The 22,987-nt window shown below is 49.9% G+C and overlaps 1 protein-coding gene and 1 long non-coding RNA gene across 2 annotated transcripts in view; both read right to left on the reverse strand.

The window, feature by feature from the left end:
• The window catches only part of LOC127390019 (uncharacterized), a 36,248-nt gene extending 23,202 nt beyond the window's left edge, over nt 1-13,046 (reverse strand). The window contains exon 1 of the long non-coding RNA XR_007890790.1: nt 12,900-13,046. This is a non-coding gene — a long non-coding RNA (uncharacterized LOC127390019). The remainder of the gene's footprint in view (nt 1-12,899) is intronic.
• Nucleotides 13,047-16,319: 3,273 nt separating this feature from the next.
• The window catches only part of LOC127389920 (solute carrier family 22 member 5-like), a 28,065-nt gene continuing 21,397 nt past the window's right edge, over nt 16,320-22,987 (reverse strand). The window contains exons 8-10 of the mRNA XM_051630934.1: nt 21,447-21,629; nt 20,902-21,037; nt 16,320-20,325 (exon numbers count right to left, since the gene is read on the reverse strand). Coding sequence (XP_051486894.1) covers nt 20,238-20,325; nt 20,902-21,037; nt 21,447-21,629 — 407 coding nt within the window. The 3' untranslated portion in view covers nt 16,320-20,237. The remainder of the gene's footprint in view (nt 20,326-20,901; nt 21,038-21,446; nt 21,630-22,987) is intronic.

The following is a 22,987-nucleotide window of genomic DNA, read 5'->3' on the forward strand; positions in this document are numbered from 1 at the left end:
GGGTGACTGTCCCTGGGGTTGGTCTCAGTGGAGACCGTTATGCTGTTTTAGGAAAGGGTGACTGAAAAAAACCTGAAAATGTGGATTTTCAGCTTCGTACCTGAGAAATTCTTTTCTCTCCCTTGACGCCCAGCAGCACCCTCAGAAGAGAAGGCAAGAAGAAGGAGCTGACACCAACAGTTATGTAATGCAGCTAATATTAATACATTGAGTCACAGTAATTATGTCAAAATTTCCTGTGGAGATTGTGCTTCATTTGCTTTAGGGTTGGTTTGCTGGGGTGGTTTTTTCCCCCCCTCGAAGTCCTCGCACCTCCCTTCTGAACCCGTCCGGAAACCAGCCGATCACCCCCGGCCCACCCTCAAATTGGCAAGATGCTAGGAGAGGCCAATTCCTCCAGAAAAGAGCCAGCCCTTCCTGTGACACGTGCCATCATCTTCCTCCTGCCTCTCCCCCCCTTGCTCCCCACGCCCCAGCAGAACCCACAGCTCTCCCAGGCTTTGCTCACCCCCGCTCTTGCAGCTATTTTTGCCGCCGCTAAATTCACAGAACTACTCGTGTGATTTTTTTTTATTTTGGGTTGGGTTTTTTTTTCATAACTTCCTCCAAGTAGGTCTTTTTTTTTTTTTTTTCCACCCTCAGCCCAACATTTTTGCTCTTCCTAGGTCACCCAGGAGGCATGGTGCCTTGGCGTCCTGCCTATCTGCCCGGCCCACTCGCTGCGTTTCTCGTGGATGGTGCCAGCTCGTGGGTGGGTAGGAGCAGGCTGGGAGGGGGGCACCCCACTTGTTTACTAAAAACTATCCAAAACTCTCTCTGCAGAGCAGGCTCAGCCCCCTCAGAGGTGAAAGATCAAGGATTTGGACGCTTCCCCATGGAAAAGCAGTTTTCCTGCTGGGCACACACTTTGGGGACTGAAGGCAATGCTGGGTTTGGTTCCATTTTTACACCCGATGTTGAGCCTATGTTGGGTTCCCCCCATCCTGCTGGGGACTTCATCCAGCACCTGGAGTGTGCCAAGGCTCCTAGCTGCCAAGAGCAGGTCAGGAGATGCCTTGGCAGGGGCTGGTGCAGGAGCCCATGTGCTCCACAGGCAGGAACAACATCCTGCCCACAGCCCCAGGTGGGCACGATCCAACGCACATTTTCCTGCTTCCCTACTGGGTTTGTTCCAATTTTTCAAGGATGTCAAAGCCTCACAACCCCTGTGTGTGCCCAAGTGGCTGAAACCTCCAACTCTGCAGAAACCCCTGCCTGGGCACTTCCCACACCCCCCTGCCATGCTCAGCACCAGCTCCTCTCAGAAATCTCCAGCAGCTCCCAGGGTTGCCCAGCTCCTTGCCACCTCTGCAGGCTACAGGAGACAATGGGCAACAGCTCGTCCCATGAGGTGTCTATCTGTGGCTGCTCACATATGGCATCATGCCCAAAAGCATCCAGCTCCCATTTCTCCCATTTGTTTTCCAACTGTCTGGGAATTTCTGTGGGAATTGCACTTCACCTCAGGAACACCTGAATATCTAATTACCACTTAATCAAGGCTTGACTCATTCTAGCAACTAAATTAAAACAACAAAGCAAAACCAAGAGTATGGAAATGTCCAGGCTGTGTGACTATCTGAGTAACCCCTGATAATTTATTTCAGCTAAATCACATGAATCAACAATTTACTGAAGGTCATGGGGGGAACTACTCTGGATCATTGATGGTTGAAGTCAGTGATCTTTAAGGTCTTTTCCAACCAAGGTAATTCTGTGATTCTCTGATCATGAGGCACCACGATGCAAGGCTTACAGCAGAAGATTAGGATCAGGAAACCCACCAGTATCTGCTTTCCCTCTCTATTCTGTACTTCCATCATCTAAAAAGCAGGAATTCCTGTTTCATTCCTGGTTGTGGGGCTCAGATGAGAAGATATGAAGGCACAGAAGGCTGAGCCACACAGACCAGCTGGTGCCCTGGGAAGTGCTGAGCTGGGTTCAGGATTTCACTGCAGGCAAAGCAGGGGCCACAGTGGGCAGGAGATTATCACCAAACCAGGGGAGGGAAGAGCTCTGGAAACAGATGAGACACTGCCAAAAGCTATGGCTGAGGACCCTGGAAGGTGTCCTGACTGAATATCCAAAATGATTATAAAGCTGCTAGAGATCCCTGAAGGCAAGGCTGCATTTCCCCCTCACTGGCAGTTGCTCTTACTCGGGCCACTTCTTCCTATTGCTGGAGCCTGGGACAGGAAAAGACACTCCACATGGCAGCTGGAAGGGTTATTGCAGGGCTAAAACAGTCAGACTACAATAAAACTCAATTATATAAATAATTCCAGGAAGTATTGGCTGCAACACAGCTCCAAAACCAAACTGCTAGCTGGATTTGTTAAATACTCATCATTAACTCAAATATATCTCCATCAGCAACTTATTATGCTGTAGAGCAGGATGGTTCAGATTTTTATGAGTGCATTTTCTAATACCTGGACATCAGGCAGCTCTGTGTCCCCAGCCCAGCAGTCAGTACTCTGACTGCTATTAGGCTGCAATTAGCAGGGCACAAAGCACTCTGCCCACTTCACTGGGTAAGGATGAGGATGAGCCAAACCTTTTCTCTCCATCTGTTTTTCTTTTAGCAGAAAAATGGAGTTTTTGATAAAACTGTCTGCTTGCAGCCATGATCTGCTTTGAGAGGAAGTTCCCTCAGAGATGCTTTCATTTGTCAGTGGGTTAAATGGTAACTCAGCCTCTCCCATCCCTGTGGCCACAGCGGGGCTGGCGTGACCCTGGCAGTGAGGGGCTCTGCTGACCCCCTGCTATTTCCCACTCACTTTCTGCCCTGTGTCTGTGGTTACACTGAAGTTGGACAGGATTTGATTACCTACTTGGCCAGTGCTAATGACAGCAGGAATCCATGACCAGCAGCAGCAACCCCAGGCCCAGCACCTCACCCACCTCCCACCAGCTCTCCCTGCTTCCATCTGCTCATCAGCTTCAAACCAAAGCAGAACACCACTTAATCCCTGCCCTCCTTTCCTCCCCCCTTTTTTCTTTTTCTCCTTTCCCTAGCAGGGTGTTTCATCCAAGATCAACAGCCAGAAGGACAGTTTCTGCTACCAGGGCCCTAGTGATGGGGGCTCTCTCTGCACCACGATGCAGTCTCACCTCAGAAGCACCAAAAGAAACCAGACACCTTCAGAAATGTGTCTCCAAATCAAACATGTCAACGTGACTAGCCCTGACAAACAAAGAAACTCCCTTGGAAGCTGCAGTCCTTCCTGCTCAAGGCTATAATACACTCGTGCTCTTGGGCCCACCTTCATTGGGCTCAAAATAGCCAGAAAGTCCCCAGCTGACCTCAGCCAACATTGGTGCCCACCCAGCTCCTGTGATGGGGCCACATGGCACATTGGGAAGGCAAAACCCATCCTAGGACACATACAGGGTCAGAAAGGTGGCTGAGAGGCCTGTCAGGTCAGCCAGCCTTCCAGGAGGGGGTCTAGCAAGCCTGGCCCTGCTTGTCCAGCTGTCTCCGTTTGGATGGAGACCTGGATGCTCCAGTCCAGCATAAATGGTGTCTACAGGAAAGGAGGGCAGGAGAAGAAAGGGGACAGGGCAACGGGGCACAGCACTGCCTTGACATGAAGGAGACCCAAGACCAGGGCTGCAACAGCTCAGGGCATGCAGGAGCTGAAGACACAACTCCCAGTCCAAAAGCTTATCCATATTCCAGCTGTATGACTTAAATAAAAAAGTAGTGTCAGCCACCAGGGATCATCTTCTTTTCCTCATCATGTTTGTGAGACAACAGAACAGGCATTATCAAGCATGTTTGCTGACTAATTAGAGAAAATTCATATCATTGAACACCCATACAGGCTTTTCCATCCCTTTCCATCCCTTGCTCCGTGTGTGCTCCCAGTTTTAAACAAAGAGCAGACAAGATGAATTAGAGGGGGAGATGCACTTCAACAAATAGATATGCTCCTCTTTTTTTTTGGTCTAAAACTGGATTCTGTTTATACTGGCTCAGTGACAGCATCCTCCATTCTTTGCAAACACACCAAACAAACCCTGAGCTAATGACGCGATTCCCGCAATCAAGGTCACGGGCCTGGCTCTGCTGGAGCCTGGAGCTCACTGTTATACCCAGGGTGGAACTCAAAACCTCATCTAGAATGGGCTAAGTATCAAAAATCTGAATAATTTGCTTAACAGGAGGAAAAAGCACTTAGGGAAAGCTTTTCTTGCAGAAGAAAGGAGGAAAGCTGGAAAGCCGATGGATCCTCTGGAGGAGGCTGCAGGGGAAGCCCAGACAAAAGGACGTGGCAAAGCTCCTCCCCACCTGGGTGCAACCAGGTTTTGCTCCATCCCCTTTGGGGCTGCACCCAGTTAGGAAGGAGGGTAGGTCAGAGAGAGAAAGGCTGGCTCATTTGCTGTCTGCAAATTTAAAAAAAAAAAACAAAAAGTAATTTCTCGGGTGAGAAACTCCCCTGGGGCATCAGTGCCTTAAAATAGCAGCCGGCAGTCAGGGAACTTCTCTCCAAACAAGGAACCCAGCGTAACAGGAGGATTCAGGATGGGCTGCTGACACAGGAAAAACTGCTTGAGCTCCTCAGTCACCAGTTTGCTTGACACAGAAGCAAAAAGACAGTGGGTTCGAACCTCACAGAGAACACAACCCTACAGAACTGGCAAAGCTGAAGCTCCTGCAGCTTCTTCAAAGGTGAGAACGTGGTCTTCTGCTCCTGGAGCCATGTTTGAGTATGTGCGTGGGAGCTGTGGGATAGTCCCACTCTGCAGAGACCGTGCAGGCAGCAGAGAGGTCATGAGATGGTGAGTGTGGTGCTGCTGACCCTCCTCCTGGAGGCAAGAGCCAACATTTGCTCTGCCCCCCGCAGGAGACTTTTGTCACGAGGAATAACAAGGGAACCCAGGTGATCTGAGTCACCTCCACTGCCTCATCATTCAGGGAAAAACCCAGCTTGTTTTTCATTGCTGTAAGAAGCAGAAAAGATAAGCAGAAGAAAAAAAAAAGCCACAGGGAATCCCTCACACGTTTCTTACGGTCCTCACTGTAGTTCACATCCTTACTGCACTTCAGCTGTTGGAACTAGTAAAACCAAGTACAGCTGCAGGGTATGTTCACACATCTGGATGGGCAGTAACACAGCACTGTTAGAACAGGCTGCATTTTATCTGCAGACCAGCTCCTAGCCCTCCAAATGATCCAGATGGAGATGCAGGAGCATCCCCTGCGAGCACACCCCAGGGACCAGGGCCTGGAGCAGCTGCCACCTGCACCTGCAGCACCCTCTGCACAGCTCCAGCTGGTTTAATTGGCAGTGGACACTTGATATCAATTAAAGCTCTTTTTGAGACAGCTCTTCTAGAGCACCTTCATGTGCTGAGGGACCTCCTACATGTTGTTATCACTGGCTTGTCACACACTACTCTTCTATTAACCACAATACTTGTGCAGAGGAAGATGATGCAACAGCTGCATGGGAAGTGTCAGCTCTTTTGTACAAAACTGTTCATTGTTTCAGAAGAGAGACCTGCAAAGTGGAAGGGTCACTGCCATGTGTACTGCCTGCCTCAAGAAGGCTTTTGGCCCATCACTTCTTTCCTGAAAGGGAGGCAAAAATATCCAGATGCAAAATTTGTGCACATTGGTGAAGGGATGAAATGGAGCAGGACTGTCCCTGACCCATGCTCCTCCCCTGCACCTGCTCTGACTTCTTCTGGGGGCTGAACTCCAAGGGTTGAGCAGATAAAACAATCCTGGTTTTTTTATCTAATCTCTTCTTGCTGCTTTATCTCAGCACTGACACATGTTGGTTCCCCTCTCTGGGCAGGAGCAGCAGCCAGGGTGCTGCCCAGGGGCAGCCAGGGCTGGGAGAGCCTGTCCAGCCTCCACTGCAGCTGGGGCACCCAGGTGGCATCACTCTTCCTGGGAAAGGGTCACGCCGGGGAACTCTGACCCATGCAACCAACACACATGGAACAGAAACATCAGCCTGTTTTATGTAGCTTGCAGCCACCCTTCTCCCCCTAGGGGCATAACATCAGGTCAGCTTCATCAGTTCCAGCCATCTCCATCCTCACAAACCCCACAGGAGCCTGCTGCATCCAGGCACACCCTACCTCATCAGAGACAGCACTCAAACCACAACAACACTGGTAAAAACAGATGGGGGTGATAAATAGCCACTTAGGAATGCGCATTAAAAGCAGGTGGGTAAGATAATACTGAATCACTAGGAGCAAAATTATCATTGCTAACTAAGACATCAGGGCTGGGCTGCCTGGCTGGTGGCAGCGGTGTCACCTGACAGTGGTGTCACCTGGCAAGGCCATTCCCTGGGCAGCAGAAAGAAGCATGTTGAGGAGGACAGTTGTGGCCATGATGTTCAGCAGGGTGGCAACATAACCCTTCCACTGCACGGCCTCTCTGGGAGCCAGGACCCTTCCCTGCCCTCTGGGAATCATTAACTCTACAGCCAAACGTCTGCGCAGACAGCAGCAGGGGAAACGGAGGCTGACACATCTCGGTTTGCTCCAGATTGAAACTCATTCCTGTTTTCAGACTTCTAGTGGGCTCTCACTCTCAAAAGTGAAATTGTGTGGTTGCCCATCACCCAACAGCCGTGTAATAACTCCTAATACATGCAAAAATCTCAGTGAGCAGGTTCAGCCACAGAGACCAGGCTGGGGGTGCTCGTGGCCACCCCAGGCACCCGCAGGACCCGCTGGCAGCCACACGTTCCTGTGGCATCTCCCTGGGTTTAGCTCCAGACACACACAAGGATGGCTGCAGGCTGATTAGTTAAGGACTTCAACATCATGTTAAAACCAATTTCACTCTGCCAGAAAGCCACACCAAGACAGTTGGGTGCTTCCCCATCAGCCTCTATAATGACAGGGGGGTAATTAGCAGGCTGGCTGTGCCCGCAGGCTGGTGACAGGCAGGACCATGCAGCCTGTCCCCCCACCCAGCATCATGGCTCTGCAGGACTGGGGCAGGGGGAAACCCAGCACCTGTGCAGCCTTCGTTCCCAAGGCTCCCAGCCTGCACTTCCCAGGAAGAAGCAATGCCACCTTTGAAGGAACACCATGGGATGCAGAGGTCACTGCACCTCAGTAATCCTGCAGGCAAGTGCTTTAGGAGGCCAGAACACAGCTAATGCTTTTCAGCAGGTATTGTGGGAAACCCAGGGAAAAGAAAGCACAGGCTCAAAGTTTGTCACCTCTGGATTTCCCCATTCTGCACCTTCCACCACCAGACAAGACAAAGGCAGAAAAAAGCTGTTTGATCTGCAGAGCCAAGAGCAGACAAAGCTGCTGCATCACATCCAGGTCAGGGCAGATGCCTCTGATGCACATGCCAGCACTGCCCTTAACACACCACCCCACAGCCCTACACACACCATCCCACAGCCCTACACACATCACTGCCTCATGAGAATCTGGGTTGCAGACCATCCCTTTCCTGTAAGAGCAGCAGAACTGGTTTTGCAGCCCTTGGCTCACTGATGGAAAACAAGATGCTTGTAAGGGACAGTAAGTGAGCTTCATTCAGCTTAATCCCTGGGTTTATTAGTTTTTACACCAGATGAACAGCATTTATCTTGTGCAATTAGTGTAGAACCTTCTTCAGTAGGGTTCCCTTAAACAAGAGCATCTTACCCAGGAAACCACAGCCTTCACTCCCAACAGCTGGTAGAGTGAAAGGACAGGGGAGAAGATGCCCTGAGGCTTGTCACCATGACCACGAAGGTCCATAAAGCCATACAAGGTGTTTCTCTTTCTCTGGGGACACAGTCTCAGCTGGGAAAGACTTATTTGGGCTCTTAAACTCAGCAGCATAAGGATGGGTGGTGGACACGTTTTGCTAAATCAAACGCAAAGGCTCTCCAAGGCAGAGAGGACTGACCCTCCAAAGTCACTCAGCACTTTTCCTAGCAGCGAAATTGCCCCTGAGGTGAGGACACCCCCCAGATTTGCCCTTCACAGCAAAGAAAACAGCTACAAACATTATGCTAAACAAATGCGTGAGGAAACTCCTGGTGGGGAAAAACTAAAGCACAACCCATATTGGGGGTGTAATGATACAAGGCCCACAAAAAAACCCACCCTAAAGCAAATCACCACAGACCTGAAGACTTGCCAGTCACTTCCCAGCCCCAGGAAGAGCACAAACTCCTCTGTGGCCACACGAGAATGGCTGTGCTGGAGGAGGAATAGATCATGTATTGATGAATGAGTGGAGATTGACAGGCTTGTTAGCAGAGCACGTTCATGTGCCCATGAGTGCAGCTTCTGTGCTGCACAACGTCCCCTGAGTTGTAAAAGTTCTGAGTCATGACACATTCATCTCAGAGTGGTGACTGGATCACATCTCTGTAAATAGAGCTTCCTTTGCATGGTCTCAGGTATCGACCTGATCCCACAAAGGCAGGACAAGGCTCTGCTCCCCTGGACCTCTGCACACCAGGGCCTGGGCAGCAGTGAGGGCCTGGCTGGGGACAGCACAGGGATGAACTGGAGGGATTTGCATTAATCCACTGAAGAATGACAGCAGGGTGAGTGCATCTGAGATAGAGAACCTGCCCTTCCCTTCCTCAACCACCCTGTGCCAGAGAGGGCATACAGCACTTGACATCTTATCTTCAATCAAACCAGACCTGACCCTTTTCTGCAAACTCCTTTCTCCATCTCTGTTCTACAAACCCCTCTTCTCCATCCCTCTTCTGCAAACAAACCCCCCGTCAGGTTTCCTGCCCCCTCCCAGGAAGCAGAGCTCTGTCTGCAGTCAGTGTCCAGCCATTTCCCCACTATGCTCCACACTGAAAAGCCTGGAGAACTTCACAAAATGAGTGTATTTGCTTTTTTTCCCAAGCTCCTGGAGCTGGGCAGGCCCTGGGGCTGTGCTTGGCAGCTCTCCATGGCTGCTGTGCAGAGATAAGTGCAGCTGCTGCAGCAGCTGAGACGGGACAGGAAAGGGTGGGATGGGTGTCACCTCAAGAAGAGCTGTGACAAACGTGTCAGGAGACTGAAGCTCCTGACACACTCATGCTGAAATGGCAGCCACAGGTCCCCTGGGCCACCAAGGAAAGGACACCCAGCAGAGCTGCCGGGCGCACATCACAGGTCCCAGGGTGGCCCAGCTCCAAAATCCGGTGTGTTTTCCTGCTTTTCTACCTCTCTCCCTCCAGCCATGCTGCAGCCCCTGGAAAAGCTCTTTGCTGTCAACCCATAGACACGTACTTGACCTCTAGCCCTGGGGATAAACTCAACGTGGGGAGGAAGCCAAAGGTTTCTGTGCAAAGGTCCCAGGACAACTAAGGAGATGTGGCTCCCAGCCTGCACCTCAAAGCCACTGCTGGAAGCTGACTTTGGCTTCCAGAGGGAAAAGAAAATAAAATAGGCTGAAACAAAAGAAAACCCTGGCCAGGCTTTCTGATCCGGGAGGTTTGGGCCTCAAGAGTAAGAAAGTCAGCGTGGGCATGAGCTTGGCAAGAGCTGTGGGAGGCTGGCAGACATCCCCTGCCTGTTAGATAGCCCAGCTGCTGCGTGCAGCAACTACTGGGATTAAGTCAGGACAGAAACTCTGCAGAGGAAGAGTGACAACTTCAAGCTGCACTTTCAGCAGGCCAGAGAAAAGAAGATGAGGAAAATGAAGCGCAGAGAGGGGCAAAGAGACTGGCAGTAAAACACACTCTTCCAAGTGCTGAAGGCAAAGCTCTGGTGCAGGGTTTTGGTCACAGATGAGGGAAACTGAACTCAGGGGGTTCATTTCTTCCTGACAGCTCTGACAGGACCAGCAGCTCACTACCCTCAACCTGAGATGCTCCTCCAAGACCCCTCAGAGCTGCTGATCTTCTCCCAGGGCTCCTCCCTGGATCTGGAACCTCTTCAGAGTGCCCGAGTCCCCCCCCAAGAAGCAAGTTTTGGGGTCTCCTAGCTGAGCCCCTCCTCCTGATGCAGATGTGGAGGGTACCCTGGAGCCACAGAATCATTGAATAGTTTGGGTTGGAAGGGGCTTGAAGCATCAGATGATGGTGGCTGTATCCAAGGTCTGAGACCACATGGACTGCTGGATCCCAGGGCCTCCCTGCTTGCACTTTGAGGAGACTTTCCCACCAGAGCTGGCTCCAGTAACCACACTGGGGGAAGGAAAGAGAAGGCAGGAGGGAAGAGCACACAGCACTTGGTTCAAATCACCTCCCAAGCAATACTGATCTTCACCATGGCTGTTTCTCATTGCTGTGGACAGCCCACTGTGCTAACTCATCTGGAGAGGACATTCCCCACAGCTGTGGCCGGGAGGGATGGTTGGGACACCAGGACAGCCCCTGTGAGCCACCAGGGACCCACCAACACGTGCAACAACTTGCCAAGAGCGTGGTGATCCAAGCAGAAAGATGGAGCCCAGCGAGGGATGCAGGACCGGCATGGCTGGACTCGGAAGATCTTAAAGTCTTTTCCAACACAAACGATTCTGTGATTCTTTGACCAGGACAGCCCCAGGGCTCCCACCCAGCCTGCTGTGGGGCAGCACCCAGGGCCACCCGCCCTTCTCGCGGCTGCCACTGCCCTCTGCAGTCCCCAGAGGAAGAAGCAGCTCGTCACCCGCCCTCTCCTTCCAACCTCACCCTCTCCTTCCATCCTCACCTCACACCACCTTCCCTACCGAGCCCCGGACAACCCATCTGGAGAAACGCGTTTGCCTGCAGCGGGAGCACTGGAAACGGGGCTGGGGGCGAGCGGGGGGAGCTCTGCCCCCCGCCCCCTCCGTCGCACCAGCGGGGACCTCGGCAGCCCAGCTGGGGTCCTGCAGAAGGTGCCGAGAGCCTGAGCAGGGAGCACGTTACCCGCACCTCGTCCCTCCCGCCGGCACAACCCTCCCGCTGACAGCCCGTCCCGGGAAGGCGGCTGGACCGGCGGCTGGAGGCCGGGAGCGGGGCCGGGCCCCCGCTGCCCCAGGGCTGGGACACGCCTGACTCAGCGCGGGCGGCTCGGGTCTCAACCGCCTCCTCTGGGCTGCGTTCCTGGTCAGCCAAGGCTTGGTCAGAGCAGTGCCAAAAGCAGCTCTTGGGCCCTGGAGGTTTTAAGGCACTAGCAGCAGGTAAACACCAGCCCCCTGCCTACCCCAGGGCTGGGGGGTAGGATGCTGCTTCTTCTGCTCAGGGCTGGGGGGACCCCTGCAAACCCACCCCATCCCTGCCCACACCGTGCTGTGTCCCTGCTCCATGGAGCCAAGCTCCACACAACCTTAAAGCTACCTGGCTTTCTCTTCCTCATCCTGCAGACACACTCCCTGCAGCACAAAGAGGACCTGCCTTGGGAGAACTGCTCTGAACTCCTGCTCCTCCTCGGGCTGCACGGAGAGACCAGGAGGGATCCCAGGGAATGAGCTGGCAGCAGGGCACTGATTTGGAGATGGCCCAGGAATCACCCTTGCTCCAGCCTGGCACCCCTGCCCAGCCACCCCGAGGCTCCCAGCTGGGATGGACCTCAATCTGAGCACGAAATCAAGTTTTGAATAAAATTTCTGCTTTGAAGGCTTTTCTCAGTAAGACAGTCAGATTCTTACATCCCAAATGCACACCTTGATGCAAAAAGTGGAAAGGGAGCCACTGGGTTTTCGTGTCTCTGCGCAAGCGTGGGGCAGTGTCTGCTTCGTACAGCAAGTTAATCATAAAGGCTGTTGTCTGTGGCTTGTTTGCAAAATGGAAACCAAAAGATAAGGGCCCTGGCACCCGGGTGCTTTTAACATGGGCTGAGCAGAGACTAAAGCCAACAGCCACAGTCTTGTGCCTGGCACCACCCCCCCCAGAATCCCCTGCCCACCCCTCACCTCCAGCCCCACATCCTGAGTATGATTTTAACAGCTCTGAGAATAATCTTGTTGTTATAAGCACAGTAAGGGTAGGAAGGACAGCAAGGCTGGGCTGAGTCCCAGGGGAATGCAGAAGGATGTTTGGAAGAAGAAAGCTGGAGCTGGGGATTGAGTTACCGACTGCTGTTCCCTGGTCCCAGTACAGAGCCCTCAGCTCCCCAGTACCATAAACTGGTGCTGGTTTTCAAGACCCAGTAAGCTGAACAACAGCCTGCCGGCCAAATTCATCCAATATTTAGTCCTGCCAGAACTTACACAGCTCTGTATAGAGATGTATAGCAGTGATGAATTTGTATCTTTAGGTACAGAATCATAGCAGGCTCGAGTGCTCTGTGAATAATGTCTCAGTGGAGAAACAACATGACCATGGTCACAAACTCAGACTCTGAACCCTCTCCAACTTGCATCGTTACAAGACACTGGGGCAACACCAGTGCATCCCAGCTGTCCCCTGCCTCCTTCCCTGCGGCAGAGGGAGAAACTGAGCAGCCCGAGCGATGGGCAGCAGCGAGCAGCTCATCAGCAGCCTGTGGAAGCCTGGTATCTCTGGGAACACACACGCACAGAAGAAAACTCCTGGAGTTTTACGCTGAGGGTCAGACTTTCACAGGTGCCAGGAGCTCCCAGCAGCCTCAAAATCAGGCCCTTGAGCTGCAGGGAGCCTGTGGGACCCCCGGGAGCAGCAGGACGGAGGCAGCGGGGCAGGGGAATGGAGGAGGCATTATCACTGCCTTATCAGCCAAACGGGCGGTTATTTCACCCAAACTCGCCCCTGCCCAGCTGCGGAGCGCCCTGAGCAGCCGAGCAGGGATGGGGAGGCAGCAGCTCCCCCCTGCCCCCGGCATCCCTATGGATACCTCTAGCTCCACACGCGCTGCCCCGCTCGCCGGCCGCTCGCAGCCCCTTCCCGGGGCGCCCGGACCCTCCGCTCCCCGCCCGGCACCCCCGGGGCCCTTTCCCCCCGGACACCCCGTTCTGCCGAGCCCGGGGGGGATGCGCTGCTTACCTCCTGCTGCCGCGGGGCCGGGGATGCTCTGCGGGGGGACGCTGATGCTGCGGGGGGGTCTCGGGGCCGGGGCGCGGGGCCTGCCGCCCCCAGCCCAGCCCAGCCCGCCGCGGCCCCGCTCCGCAGTGACTCCGAGCTGCGCTTTCGCTTTCCCTTTCCCTGCGGAGAAGGGGCGGCCCCGGCTGCCGGCCGCCCTCCGGGGAAGGGGCTGGGGCAGCCCGGGGGCATCCCGACCCGGAGCTACCTCGGGTGGGCGGACAATAAGCGGCTCCTCGCTCACCTGTGCGTGTTTCTACACCAGCTGCGGAGCCTCCCGGGGTTTGCAGTGGAGGTACCTTGGCTCCTCGCTAAGAAACCCTAAGCCCTGTGGATGGGACAGAACTGGCCCTGCCTCTGTTGCAAGGGTGGGGAGAGCCTGGCCCGGGTTGCCCAGGGAAGCTGTGGCTGCCCCATCCCTGGCAGTGTTGAAGGGCAGGTTGGATGGGGCTTGGAGCAGCCTGGGCTGGTGGGAGGTGTCCCTGCCCATGCAGGGGCTGGGGACTGGATGATCTTGAAGGTCCCTTCCAACCCAAACCTGCTTGTGATTCTCTGATTCTGTGATTTACCATTTGTGACTTGAAGTAGAGGCACTTGGGATGTTAGGGAGCAACTTCCTCCAAGGGAAAGCAGCCTCCTAACAGAGGGGAGTTCCCTCTGACTAATCCCTCTGCAATCAGAAGCAGTTGTATGAGCTCAGAAAAATCTGCCAGAACCATAACATTTCTGATTGCTAAGGACAATTAAGGACTAAATCAAAAGGAAATTACCTTGGTTCACCCCAGGGTCATAGAACTCTCTAGAGAGTCACAATTAAGTTGCTTCCAGAAGTCCCACTTCCAGCAGGGAACCAAGAGAGGAAGAGGTTCCCATCACATCCATGGTCGAGGGCAGAAGAGCTGGGGCTCTCATGAGCAAAGAGCAGCAACAACCAACCTCCTCAGGTGCTCTGCTGCAGCTCTGCACAGCTGCACAGTCCAGCTGGGAACCTGCTGCTACAGGAACACTCACTTCATGACTGCAGGCTTTGAAGCTATTTTCTTCAGGAATCTAATCAGTTACCTGGTGTTCTTGAGTATTTCTTGCTTATCATTCTTATTATTTACCTTTCCTCGAGGTAAAGCTAAGACAGCAGCAAGCTGCAGGTGTACTTGTGGCTTTCTAGAAGGCAAAGAAGCAAGAAGTGGAGGTAAGGTCTGCTAGCAGAGCCCTTCCAGTACCTGAAGGGGCTACTGAGAAGCTGGGAAGGGACTTTTTATAAGGGTATGGAGCAAAAGGACAAGTAATGGCTTTAAACTGAAAGAGGGGAGATTTAGGGTAGATGTTAGGAAGAAATTCTTCACTGTGAGGGTGGTGAGACACTGGCCCAGGTTGCCCAGGGAAGCTGTGGCTGCCCCATCCCTGGCAGTGTTGAAGGGCAGGTGGGATGGGGCTTGGAGCAGCCTGGGCTGCTGGGAGGTGTCCCTGCCCATGCAGGGGGTGGGACTGGATGGTCTTTAAGGTCCCTGCCAACCCAAACCAGTGTGGGATTCTCTGATAAGAGGTCAAAGTGAGGCAGAGAAGCTGCCTCCCTACAGCTATGGACAATCATCCTCAGAAACTGTCCTGGCTCAGCACAGCACACAGGCTCTGGTTTGGGTTTTTCCCTTCTCAGAAGCTCGTTTCCACTTAGGGATTTGCAGAATGCTGCTCACAGGCCCCCTGCAGAGGAGTGACTCCAAATCTAAGAAACACCCCAGTGCACAGGCTGCTAGAAGGCACTGAGGCTTCTACATTCTTAGAAGGGTTTGTTCTGTTGTTTTTAGTCAAGAGAGGGGAATACCGAGGGGAGGGCTGGGCCTTGGAGCCCGGGCAGAACATCCTGATTGCACAAGGGCTGCTGGCAGCACCCAGAGATCACAGGACTGTTGCTGTTTGGACATAGTCACTCCTTACACAAAGAATCCAGCATCCAAACAGTTCAAGAGATAGCAGGCTGGCTGTTACAACAATGAAACCTCACACTAACAGTGCTTCAAAGAGATTTGAGGCTACGTTTCTAAAAGCTGTCACAACCAGGTTAAAGAAAAGAAGATGGAGCTGGGTTAATGTCATAGAATGGTTCAGGTTGGAAGGGACCTCAGAGATCTCAGGTTCCAACCTCCCTGCTATAAGCAGGGACATGTCCCACTAGATGAGGCTGCACAAGCCTCATCCAACCTGCCCTTGTGCTTTATAAAGTTTCAGACCCTGACCTAAGAGCTGTTCCTGGCTGCCAAAAGATCTCCTGGTGACACCTGGTGCACAGCTCAGTTTCTGTAGCTCTACAAGACTTAATTTTATCCTTGACAGAATTGAAGGGAAAAACAGGGAACCAGGGAGTTAATTTAGTTCATCATTTAGATCGATGGATGCAAAGAGAGGAAAGTGAATATAATTAATAAACTCCTCAAAAAATGTGCAGTCCTGCTTTACCCAAGTTATGGATCTGGGCTTCTCCAACCAGACTATGGCAAATGTTCCCTCTGCTACCTTCCAGCCTGGGGGGCCTTTCAGACAGGGATGGGCTTCTTGAAAGCTGCTGGATAAGGGGTTCTTCTCCCCTTCTGCTGGCCTTATCTCCACCTCTCCCTAGAGGAGTAAAATTAGCAATTCAGGGTTTATTTGTAGGCACTCAGTCAAGTATTTTGTTCTGTAAACATCTTAAGTAAATTCCTGCTGCCCCATTATCTCATCTTCAGACTTCCTTACTGTTTTACTGTATTTACTTAAAAGGAAGTAAGAAAATGTATTAGAAGAACAGAAGTGGCCCAGGTTTTAAAAATAGTTTGGTCCAAATCAGAGGAACTATTTTTTCACAAAATGAGCAGACTTAAAGATAAACCAGCCCTGCGTGTCTCATGTGCAGGATGAGCCATATTCTAATTACTGAGCAAGAAAGACCAGGCAATGGTCCCGAAATTGTTTCTTAAACCTCTTAGTACATCAGCCTCAGCTGACCTTGCCAGTGGTACTTCTGCTTATCTACAGACACACAGCTCAATGCAGCACATGTGGGAAAACCCCAGAGACTGAAGCCAGTGCTGATGTTTGCACAGCTTCTTGTCTCGGGCCATGTGAAGGCTCCCACATGGTCCTGCTACAAACATTTAAGTAGCACCTTAAAGAAACTCCTTGCAATTTTCCAGTAACCTGCCATTTCTAAAGAAATGTTGAATTCCAGGTGCTCTGTGTTGCTGACACTTGGAAAACAATCCACAAGCACAGGACCTACAAGGCAACTTTGAACAGGATCATTCTGCTCAAAAGCAGCCAACAAGGCCAGAGAAACTGAAGTGGCCCTTGTTAAACAAAACACCTTGAAACATGCAGATCTGAAAAATAACTGAGAACACTTCAAGATAATTCCAGACATTATTTTATTCTGAGGTTTACAAATAACAAGCATTTTTCTATTAAAAAAACAGGGTAAGAATTAATTCAGTTACAGTTAGGAATATTTACAGTCTTAGAAGAAATTTCTGCATCTTTCTTATATACAAGGCTGTGGCCATTCCTAGTTTGCAGCACCCCCAAAGGCATTTGTAAGTAAGGCATTAGGTTGCCTGAGCTGGTTCTATGCTTGAAAAAAATCCCAACATTTACAACTGTCAGGATTAAGGTTCTATTCTACAAATACTGAACTAGGTATTTATTCTTAGAGACAGTCCCCTCCATTTCCTCACATTTTTTCTGTGCTCACATGCCATAGGCCCCTGGAGAGCATTAAAAAGAAGAGCCCCTCTGGGTGCTCAAATTAACCTCAACCTCCATGAGATCAGTGATACAGCACTAGCATCATCAGATCTCCAAATAAAAGTGCCCTGAAAGAACAGCATTTTTACCATGCACTGAAGGGCACAGTGGAAGTGTCTGGCAGTGCCTCAGGCAGCACGCTGAAGGCAGTTTTGTGTAGAACTAGGAAGGGGCTATGCAATTAAAAGAGCCTGATGAAGCATTTAAAACCCAGTCCTTGGCTTGACTTACTGTAGCCCAGTTCCCTGGGCAATGCTCCACCTCCCTGTGCTTTCCTCTTCCAAACAGCAGCTTGGAAACGGAGGGGGAAGAGATGTTCACACCTCTTAAGGAAAATGGTGCCAGAAGTCAGCTAGAGTTTCCCACTTTTGAAAGATGAAACACTAAATGATGCTCATGTCAGCATTACATTCACTGAGTCACAAAGAGAATCTAACAGATACAGACTGTGGAGCATGAACATCACAAGAAATTATGGTAATTTTGAGTTAGTGGCATTTCCACTTGCCAGCAAAGAAACTGAAGTCACAGGATTATGGGACATGCCCAAGGTGATGAGAGAAGAGCTCAGAGCTGGAAAGGAATAGACCCTTGTTCCCAACTTGAGTCCATATGCTGCCTGCCTTGGGGAAGATACTGTAGTGTGCATTGCTCTCTAGCAGCAGAGGACTTGGCCTATCCAGGTCATTTTGGATAACCTCTGTTGCTGCTGTAACACAGGTTACGGGCACCAAGCCCAGGCAGCATTTCCCAGGTTATCATCCTCCTCTGCAGTACAAAGAGCTCAGAGGTTTATCACAACTCCTCTTTCAAAGGCCAGTTCTGTCCCTTCCCCCTTGTGGCGTGTCACTCATTGCTGCTTTGAGGAGAAGAGGAACCAAAGCTTTGGCTTTCCCAGAGAGCAGCAGAACAGGTCCTCCCCTGTGAGGCAGCATGCTGGGTCGGGCTGGTGTTTAGGGGCATGCAAATAAATACTGGTACCATCCAACCATCAGCTCTTTACAGGAGGGACATTCTACATTTATGACTCATACTTTTTGTTCTTCAAAAGATAAGCATGGGAAAAAAAGTATGTTTTTGACACAAAGAGGTTGCCTTTGTGTTTTGTAGTCACAACCAGGATGTTCTCCAATTTGTCTGGATTAAAAAAACACCCACAAAACAACTTCAGTAAACATCAGAATATTTAAACATTCAAGAACAAAAGTCTCACTGTCAAGGCACACACCTGGATGGAACAGTGGATAAGAAACAACAGCTGCATCAGGCATTAGGTAGAGTCTGCACTTTAGGGCAGGAACCTCCATCATGGCTGATGGATCGGGCCGGCCCGAATCCTGCACGTCAGGATATTTTCTGGAACAGTTTACAGGAAGAGACTTATGGGACAGGGTTGTTTACATTGGCAAATTCATTATAGGGAAGTTGCAGCTAAATGTGTTTAGCCTTAGATTCCTGTGGTTACCAGACAATCCTCCTACAGCACACAGAAAAGCAGCTGCTTTGAGATGTTTTAGTTCCTAGAAATACAGTTTACAAAGAACAATACCTGTACCAGGTTATAGAACACCATCTGATGTTTGCAATGACTGTTTCAAAAGAGGTGGGAAGCCCGACAAATTGGGTCATGTCGTTTGGGCCACGGAGACTGGCTCTGACAAGCTCTCTCCTGACATGTAGTTGCTCATGTCAAGGCTGTTGCGTGATGTGCAGTGAGCCTTGCAAAGTCCAGCTTCTCAATTTTTGCACCAGCTTCAAATCACCCTTGAAACCCTCCTGCCAAGGCCCTATCAACCTCTTAAACAGAAGTGACCCAGAACCTGCCCAAACACTGGGATTTCTTCCCTCAGAAGAACTGACCGTATGAGAAAACCCTTTCTTGGTATCCTTCTCTGACCCAGGAAGACTGGCCAGCTCACAAGGTGAGAAGCTGCAAGGAAAGCAGAGCAAACCCTAGAGCTCAAGAGGCTGGCAGGAAGAGTTTAAACAAAACCCACTATAGGCTGTACAGGTTTTTTTCTCCTTTCTTGTTTCCAGAGGGCAAACACCCAGAGGCATCAACCCAATGACTGGACCTGGTTACCAAGGACAGAACAGGGGGGACTGGTTAGCAAGAGACTGGAATCAGCTGATGCCATTTATATATTTAGATACAGTAGGAAAATCCTGAACTTTCACAACCAGCTGCCACAGCAGATTAAGGCCCCTAACAGCTTTGACTACAAAGGTTTAGGTTCTGTTTCTTAAGTTTCTACAAGACAGAACAAAACACAAACAAGTGCTACAAGAGAGAAATCTTTCCCCACTCACATCTTCTCAAAGCACGATCAGAAGAGCAGAAAGGAGACTGGGTGTGCATGTATATTGTATATATTGAAAGACACACAGGTAATGCCCAAGGTGCTTTTGCAACCCAAGGAACAATTTCTTGGCAGATGATTCTGATTTAAAAAAAAAAAAGCAATTTGAAAACAATTCACTGATTGTATGAGTTAAGTGAAGTAACAGACCTCACATGGCTGGCACTTGAAAATGGAGAACCAGGGGCCAGAAATATATTCTGAATTTTGTTCTCAGTACATTCCACCATGAGGTCAATGCAGTGGCAAAGATTAACACAAAAAATTTCTCTCCAAATACATTAATTGTGTGTGTGTGTGCATGTGTCTGAAAAGCACACAACAAAGACAGGAGAATTCTTTTCATCACCCAAATTGCACAGAAGACATTAACAACAATTTAGACAGAACACTTCCAAAAGGGAAGAACCCCAAACTACCACCACCTCCCTCTGCACACAGATGAAACCTTCTGCATCATTTAAAATAAATACAGCCTGGAAGCAGGCCAGACCCAGGGGCAGATGTAAACAACTTCACCATAGAGTTGAAAACCACACTGGAATCAAGTGAATCGGGTGAGCAAAATTTCAGTGCTATAAGTATTTTGTGCAATACAATCTTCTCAATCTATCTTGAGTTTTAAAACACATTCAGGCAGAATCAATTCTTAGAATCTTTCTTTGCATCTTTCTGCATTTGGTAACAAATTCAGCATGTGCAAAGTCATTTGAGCAAGACCAGAGAGAAGCATGATCTCATAACCTTCACTCCAATAAATAAGTTTCCTGTCCAGGGACAGAAGTCAAGAAATCAAAACCAATTAGCAGCTTTTCCTGGCATTTTCTACTTCTTGATGTGCATTAGCTCTGGAGAAGGTTCCCTGCTAGCCCTCAAGGTCGTTTTCAAGTATCTTTCAGCTGAACTATATGCTTAAAGTTACAAAGGATTGATCAGATACTGTTCCCTGGCACTATTGCATTCAAACAACTGTGGCTGAAAAAATCTGACTGAAGGCCATACAGTATTTATGTTCATATAAAAAGAGAATGTACAGAACACAGTGCTTAAATTAATAAATAAGGTTAAAATTACAGGAAACAAAGTTGCTACTAGCCCCTTCTAGAATGAGTATTAGAAGAAAAGTCCATTGAGCTTTCAGTCCACCAGGAAACATACAGGAGCTCCATCAGAAAGCTGTGCTTTTTAAAATCTCTGGGTTTTCTTCTTCTTCCTTGGAATCCCTGGTGCTACCAGATGTAGGCCTGTACTCAAATCTGGGGGAGGGGGGAAGAGAAGAAATTTTAACGAAAATAGCTTAAAAAATATATGAGAGAAAAGAGGAAAAAAACATCTTTGCTCTCCTGAGCCCCATTTTGACATGACAGCCTCCTATTTTTAATATCCTGGTTGACAGGTTCCTTTCTTACCACAGGAGTATGCTTAAGTGCCAGAACTGGGGCGAAAAGCCAGACTCCCAGTGCCTTTTCAGGTCAGCTGAACTAAACTGGAAGAGTTCAGCCCTTCACCAGTACTTTTATGACTTTCAGACCCTAGAAAGATAGATTATAACCCAGAAAGTGTCCCTACTCCTTCATAAAGCAACTCTATGAAGTAATAACACTTTTACAAATGTATCCCTCACGTATACTATATATCCAGTCCTCAAAGTAAAATGGCACTTTCAGAACCTACACACTTGGGGACCAGGGTTCCAGCCAAGCTCTGCCCTCTTCAGCAGAGCACAGACTGCAGCCCTGAAACCACCCTCTCCCTCTGACAATACCCAGGCCAGTCTGCTCCGCTTCTCCCAACAGAGAGCAGATGTGTTCAGATCAGAGGGTGACACTTACCCTTTCACCAAGAGCATCTGCTCAATAGTGTCTGGCAGAGGCATGCCATAGCTTTCTGGCAGAAACAAAGTCAGAATTCCTGAGAGCACAGTCAGGCTGCCCATCAGGATGTAAGGCAGGAACCGATCATAGGCACCTGCAGAACACACACACACACAGAGCTGGCATCACTCCCAGTCTCCAGTGATGTTTGCACTTGGGTACAGGGCTTCATCGTGCAAGACTTATGCTTTAAGTAAAACAACCCAAACCCCCCCACAGTCTGGCATTCAAAGCATCTTTTCTTTTAAATTTTGAGAGAGAAAACAGCTCAAAGAGCTGTCCCAGTGGGGTCAGTAAGACCACAAGTCTGCAGAGGTCTTCAACGGGGCATAAAACACTCTCTCTGTGTTGCAAGCATTGCTCAGAGATGCTGAGATCCAGTTTTTACCCACAGTTTCACAAGACTCCAGGAAACCAAGAAGAGTCAGAAAAGCCCCAGGTCAGTGCAGGGGGTGCAGAGCATTGCTGCCCCCTGCCAGGAGGGCAGTGCCCAGCTCACTCACCGAGGTAAACGAAGTAGGGAGAGAGGATGCTGCCCAGCCTGGAGGCCATGGAACTGGCCCCAACTCCCATGTTTCTCACTACTGTTGGGTAGAGCTCAGCCGTGTAAACATAAACCATTGAAAAGGCAGATGTGATCCCAAACTTCCCCAACATCACCAGCAGGATGGAGACCGCACGGATATCTGAAACCAAAAGGCAGCAGGATTTCAGTACAGCTCCAACTCTCCTGTCCCATTAATGCCAGGATCTGGTGTCCATTTTCTCTGTACATGTCTACAAGCAAGGGCAACACTTTTTATTTCCTTATTTTTTAAGTTACTAGGACTTGACATTTTCATTTCCTTGAGAATGGGGTTTCCAGCCAAGTAAAAAATAAGAAGAAAGGAAGAACCAGGGAGGCCCTCTCAGATTCCAGGGGCCAGATCTCTGCTGTTGCTAACAATGCCATATATCTCTTTTTAATAAAGTGAACAGAGTGAAACATTTGAAAAGTTATTTTTTGTTTCCTGTTCTGGTTTTTCATTAACATTCCTAGCTACAAGTCAGCAATTTAATTATAGGAAGCTGGGCTGACCTTAACTGGGACAGTTAGATTTGAAAATAAAAATAGATGGCATCAGTGTTTAATTGACTCAAAGGACACATATTACCTGGATCAAATTAGCAACACACTTCTTGTGCATTCTCTTTTGTTTATCCTCCAATATGTAAACAAGTGCTAAGCAAGAAGACCCCCCCATCATATCAGACATCTTTACCAGTAAGGGTCCATAACCCTCTCAACCCAACTGGCCTAAAGTTACATGTGGTTTGGCTTCCAATAAATGTTATTTTATCCCTCTTTCCACTTGCCAAACGTTATTTTGGGTACCAACACTAACGTGGTACAAGCATCTTTGCTTTTAAAAAATGTTCCCACAATGTCTCTCTTGAATATAACTGCTTAAACAAGCCCTTGAGACAGTCAGAGACAGCTGTGGGGGAAGTAGGTTCTGCAGCCTCTTGGTAACCTCCACTTACCCAATGACTATAGAATGGTTTGGGTGGGAAGGGACCTTAGAGCTTGTCCAGTCCCACCTCCCTGCATGGGCAGGGACACCTCCCACCAGCCCAGGTTGCTCAAAGCCCCATCCAACCTGCGCTGGAACACTTCCAGCGAAGCCACAGCTTCTCTGGGCAACCTGGGCCAGTGTCTCACCACCCTCACACTAAAGAGTTTCTCCCTAATGTCCAACCCAAATCTCCCCTCTTCCAGTTTTGATCCATTATCCCTTATCCTTTCACTTAAAGCCCTTGTCCAAAGTCCCTCCTCAGCTTTCCTGTAGGACAGGAGCTCCATGTCCTTCTTATGTTGGTGGCTCCAGAACTGGACACAGTGTTGGACACAATCTGGTTGATCTAGTCCTAGTTTGACACTTGGACTTTACCAGGGTACCTTGCCAGGGATGCACATTAAAGGCAAAACTTGACTTGATCCCAACAGATCACAAAGCCAATGACCCACCTTGAAAATTTATCTGAATTGCCATGTTTTGTGTGT

Source organism: Apus apus, chromosome 13, assembly GCF_020740795.1.
Source record: "Apus apus isolate bApuApu2 chromosome 13, bApuApu2.pri.cur, whole genome shotgun sequence".
NCBI classification, from domain to species: Eukaryota; Metazoa; Chordata; class Aves; order Apodiformes; family Apodidae; genus Apus; species Apus apus.